The sequence below is a fragment of the Anopheles darlingi genome, chromosome 2 (assembly GCF_943734745.1).
Source record: "Anopheles darlingi chromosome 2, idAnoDarlMG_H_01, whole genome shotgun sequence".
NCBI classification, from domain to species: domain Eukaryota; kingdom Metazoa; phylum Arthropoda; class Insecta; order Diptera; family Culicidae; genus Anopheles; species Anopheles darlingi.
In genome coordinates, this window is record NC_064874.1 from 62,212,489 (window position 1) to 62,217,415 (window position 4,927).

Below are 4,927 nucleotides of genomic sequence, written 5' to 3' on the forward strand. Positions count from 1 at the left end.
AATGCAAGGCTACTATGTATGTAATTATGTCATACCGGATAACTTTTAACACTTATCGTATTGGCTACTATCAAGCAACTGGACATCATTCACTCTTCTCCGCTGTTTGCTAATGACTGAATTTCCTGTTTATCTTATCAAGTCACTGATTCACCACAAAATACGTGACTAATGCTACTAGCGTCGTATTATCCTTATAACCGCATCAAATGTCTGTTTTTTTTCATCTCTTTGGCATCCAATGAACACCATTTTCGTTGCACGTATTGGTGCGTTTTTGTATTTTTGATAGCTCTTATCAAGACTTACTGTTAGACTAGGGCTATAGGCACTAGAGCAGCCATCGATGAATCATAATGAGCGCCCTTGTGTTGGTTATCATGTTGTCGATTGTCATACGGGTACGATTCGCGGTTAGTAGAAAAGTCTGCGACTCTTGTTAAATATTGTACGGTTTAAATGTATTTAATAAATAATTGGGAAAAATTAAAAATGTTTCCGGTTCAATATTCTATTCTTCAAATATGTTTCAAAGCATTGACGAGGGTATGGTCTGGCACTGAAATGAGTACAAAAAAATGCTTTTATGCTAGTGAACTTAACCAATCAATCAACATAGAAGCTCAACCAAACTCCAACCGAAACAGGTGTTGACGAAAAGCTACCAAAGAAAACATTACTCAACCCTCTCGGGGTACTCACGCGAAGTGGTTACCTCCCATTCTAGGGCATATAACTAGAGCGGCCCCGCTATGGAGCTAGCTAGTCGTAGTACAACATTTTCAACGATCACACCACCTCTGCGTACACTCTACGTACCTCGGAGCAATGAGTAAGTGTTTACTAACTTCGTTCGACTTCGTTCTCGCGCCAACCCACGGAGATCCACGTCAATTGCTAACTTGGACACTTACCCCGCACCCAAACAGCTACCGTGATCGTGACGAATCCCCAGGTCGGGCCAGACCCGATGACGATCACCTGCCCATCGTGTCACGCAACGGTACGCACGAAGGTGAAGCATCAATCGACCACCTCCACCCATGCCTGCGCCTTCCTGCTGTGGATCTTTTGCTGGCCCTGCCTCTGCCTACCGTACTGCTGCAATTCCTGCCGTAACGCCAATCACTACTGTCCCAACTGCAATACCTTCATCGGTTCATACAAACACTAGCGACTAATTTGGTTGTTGCTGCGTACACCACCAAGCAGAATACTTACCACACTGTCCATTACTGGAGCCCATCAATCTCTAGCTAGTGGAAGCTTATGTTAATGTTTTGTTTTTGGGTAGAGCCAGTGTGTCAGAGTTTAGGAAAATAATGCAGGTATTACTAACAACGACAACGAGGGAAATGATTAGCAATTCCTTAACAATAAATTTAAATTATTTATAAAGATGACATTGAGTGTTTCCTAGGTAAAGTTACCTATTATCTAATCGGTCATTCTAAGTGCAAAGATCATTGCATTATACTCATTGTTTTGCTCACCTGCAGGCCAGCACAGCGGAATGTACTGGCTTGTTTTATCTGCTCCAACGGATGCCGCGAGAGTATTATCGAGAGTAAACACGCTCTTATCTGCGGTCGTAGTATCAACAAGGTTGTGTGGAAAAATCTCAGCTGAAATCACGCACCTAAATGGTGGTATCAACCGGTATCACCTGGAAACTCCCACTTCCTATCGATCAGTTGACAGAAACAGCTTTACGTTGGCGCAATACAAGTTACTCGCTTAGTGTATGTTATTTTACTTATGACATGCAAGAAGAAAATGTATGTTTTTAGCTGTATTCCTGCCAAAGAATGTAATTTATATTACATTACGGAAATTATTTAAAACATTCATCACATCAAATGGTTGCAACATTCATCACATCAAATGGTCAAATTCAGCCTTGAGTCACTATATGTTAATCACTTGCTAAGACTAACAATAATCAATCCATATCGACCGTTTAATAATAAACCTGCTTGTTATGCTGACGATCATCGAACCGCGCGATGTACGTGACAATTGCTGCTTCACATACCCGAAATACAGCTTCACATGTCGCACAAACACAGATGCAGATATGCTCTGGTTGGGGGAAACATAAATGGTATCTTCACCATGGCTTCTATGGTTCGGAAATAACGCGCCGAGTCAGCCGAAACTCAATCCCCGGAATAGAAATCCATTCGTCGCTTGAACTTCCTCTTCAATTGGTGACGGTATCATCATCATTCCTCTGTCATTTGGTGTGTGTGGTCTGCTCGATGTCTTTACAATTTGACCCGACCAATATTCTGCACTTAATGTGTTAATTGTTTAAGAACGGTCTGCTTAGATGATTAAAAATTGTTGCAAACAGCGCAATTCTCTCGCCTAAAAATCCCAGAGTCTCAAAACCACGAGATAGCGTGAAGCAGCACGCGAGGCGCTGGACAAAAACCGCGCCGTTCAGAATTCAGAGCAGAATGTTTTGTGTTTGTTTGCATCTGCGCTCACACCGACGGACGATTCTCTCTCGCTCGCTCCACCGGCACCCGGTGCTGGTGCGTTTCCGTCGGTCTTCAGATAGCTGGGTTTTCACGCATACTCGCCAGTTCCAGCCAACCACCACGAACACGCTTCTCAGATTGCTTTAGAAACGAGACGTTCCAGCAGCGCCGCAAGTACGCGGCGTATTACTCATCCCGTGAATAGAATGGCCTCGGAAAGGCGTCAACCGGCGTCAGTTGCTGAAAAGAGTGCCGATCGAACGGACCTGCAAGCTGCTGCTGCTGTTATTCCTTACAACCAACCAACGGTCTATCGCAATATGGGTAAATTCTTATGTTTCCCTTTTTCCACCGCTTTCGCCGCAATAACTTTCGCTTTCATTTCCCTTACCTACAGCCACAATCGTCGTAGCTCCTGCCGTCGGACCAGAACAGACGCAGCTCATCTGCCCAAACTGCCAGGCATTGGTGCGCACGACGGTTGAGCATCGTGCGAACACGCGAACGCACATCTACGCGCTGCTGTTGTGTTTATTTTTCTGCTGGCCTTGTATTTGCCTGCCGTACTGCTGCAACTCTTGCCGCGATACGATTCACAAGTGTCCTCGGTGCAAAGCGTTCATCGGAAGTTACCAACGATAAGCAGCGGTCTCAGGCAGCAAACGGATCATCATCTCATAGCATTGACCAAACCTGGTACAACTACATGTACCGATCGGAAGAATTTGGTAGCTTGATCGCTAAGCTACTCTCTGGACGCGAATCTCGAACAAAGAATCATCTTTCCTATTCTAACGACCACAAGCAACCACTACTACTCTGTACCGAAAAACATCTGTACAGAAAATTTGCAATGATGAATAGGAATAATAATAAAAATTAACGATACAAAAATTAGCGATAACATGTTGTCATAATTGACCGTGGAGTCTTTCTGGCGAACAATGCGTCCACACTAAATCTAACAATTTTGTAATGTAATAAAAAATCGGTAACAAATCAGTGGTTGATTGATAAACCCAAGGTACTTTAAAAAGACAGGTAGCTTTATGCAGAACAAATCCCCGATCGTATTTTAGAAAAAACTTCAGAGTTTGACATTCACGGGATGGTGGGATGGTTACTTCGGGAACGCTCTTTTCGGAGCTGTTTTCGCTTTTATGTGGTATTACGACAGTTCAAATTCACGAAAAGTGGCACGAAAGTTAAAGTTTATGCAAATATTCTCAAAATTCTTCCTAGTGTTTCAATATGGTATCGGTCCGTAGGTCTTGCCACCCGGCCTAGAACAAGAGCTAGCTAGCGTTCCTGGACCGTGCTCACTCGCTGTAAAACACAACTCGGTCGCTCAAATGATCTTAAATAGAGAGATGAATCATTTAAACATTCGAAAAAGAGTGAAATCAGGTACTTTCCCTGATAAAACCACCAAACTTGCCCACATCTTCTTCTTCTTCTTCTTGAAACTCACGTGGTTTTGTTGATAAAAAGCGCCCTGCTATGAATGTCAAACATATTGAAAATGGTGACCTGTCAAAGCGGTTAAGAAGCTACCTGTCTTTTTAAAGTACCTTGGATAAACCTAATCTTTAGTGATAATTGCAAGTTGATATCATGCACGTTTTTGCGAATAAAACGGTATCGGATTGAAGAATAATCTGAATTTGAACTTCCCGGTGGACGAGTTCGGGAATGTTAATAATTAGCAGACTCGAAAATATTCTGTCTAATGGTTTTTTAAGGCGTTAACAGACTTAAATATTTATTTTGTCTCGATTGCAAGAAAGACATTTTTCTGAATCTGTTATACACGATTTTCTGAATTTGCTATACACGAGGGCGAAAAAAGAATGAGCGAAATTCAAACAGACTGAGCGAAATTCAAAAAGCGTGAGCGAAGTTCATAAAACTTGTGAGCGAAAATCACCCACAGTCAGAACTTTCAAGATTTGAAATATTTCACTATTTGAAATAGTGCAACGGGAAGCCCGTATACCAAAATGTATGCAACCGGGTCTCTTAATGTTTAAGAGATCCGAAATTGTTCACCGGCGGGTCTTTTAAGCGTTAAGAGACCCGGTTCCATATACCTTCTGCCAATAGGGAGGGAAGGGTGTGGAAATAATATTAGGAACATAATTTCCATGAAGACTGAACCTTTTAAAAGTATCCTGTGAATGTTTCACATTAATCAACGCCGTGATAACGTAAGATTTTTGCGATTAAAAAACGATCTTAAATCTTAAATCGACGAAAAATGTAGCATTTTTGTAGCAGCTTAAAAACAAGTAAACTTCACAAACCGGTTACTGTATTTTCTATTTCCCTGATCGCACTGATAGCGTCAGCAACCTCCGGTCGTCCCAGTGCAAGTGTTTACCAACGACATTGCTGACGCTCTAATTGAATTGCGATTCACTTCGGAAAGAAAACCGAAAGAT

At 42.2% G+C, this 4,927-nt stretch overlaps 2 protein-coding genes across 2 annotated transcripts; both read left to right on the plus strand.

The window, feature by feature from the left end:
• The first annotated feature begins 730 nt into the window (after positions 1–730).
• Positions 731–1,403, plus strand: LOC125960190 (lipopolysaccharide-induced tumor necrosis factor-alpha factor homolog). Its single transcript, XM_049693431.1, has 2 exons — positions 731–832; positions 930–1,403. Exons 1-2 carry the CDS (start codon positions 829–831, stop codon positions 1,172–1,174), a joined length of 249 nt encoding a protein of 82 aa, XP_049549388.1. The 5' UTR covers positions 731–828; the 3' UTR covers positions 1,175–1,403.
• Positions 1,404–2,670: 1,267 nt separating this feature from the next.
• On the plus strand, positions 2,671–3,454 carry LOC125960188 (lipopolysaccharide-induced tumor necrosis factor-alpha factor homolog). The gene is made up of 2 exons (XM_049693428.1): positions 2,671–2,810; positions 2,884–3,454. Exons 1-2 carry the CDS (start codon positions 2,693–2,695, stop codon positions 3,126–3,128), a joined length of 363 nt encoding a protein of 120 aa, XP_049549385.1. The 5' UTR covers positions 2,671–2,692; the 3' UTR covers positions 3,129–3,454.
• Positions 3,455–4,927: the final 1,473 nt, after the last annotated feature.

Coding starts and splice junctions, on each gene's coding strand:
- LOC125960188 (XM_049693428.1), top strand. CDS start 2,693: ATGGCCTCGGAAAGGCGTCAACCGGCGTCAGTTGCTGAAAAGAGTGCC. Junction 2,811..2,883: donor AACGGTCTATCGCAATATGG/GTAAATTCTTAT, acceptor CCTTACCTACAG/CCACAATCGTCGTAGCTCCT.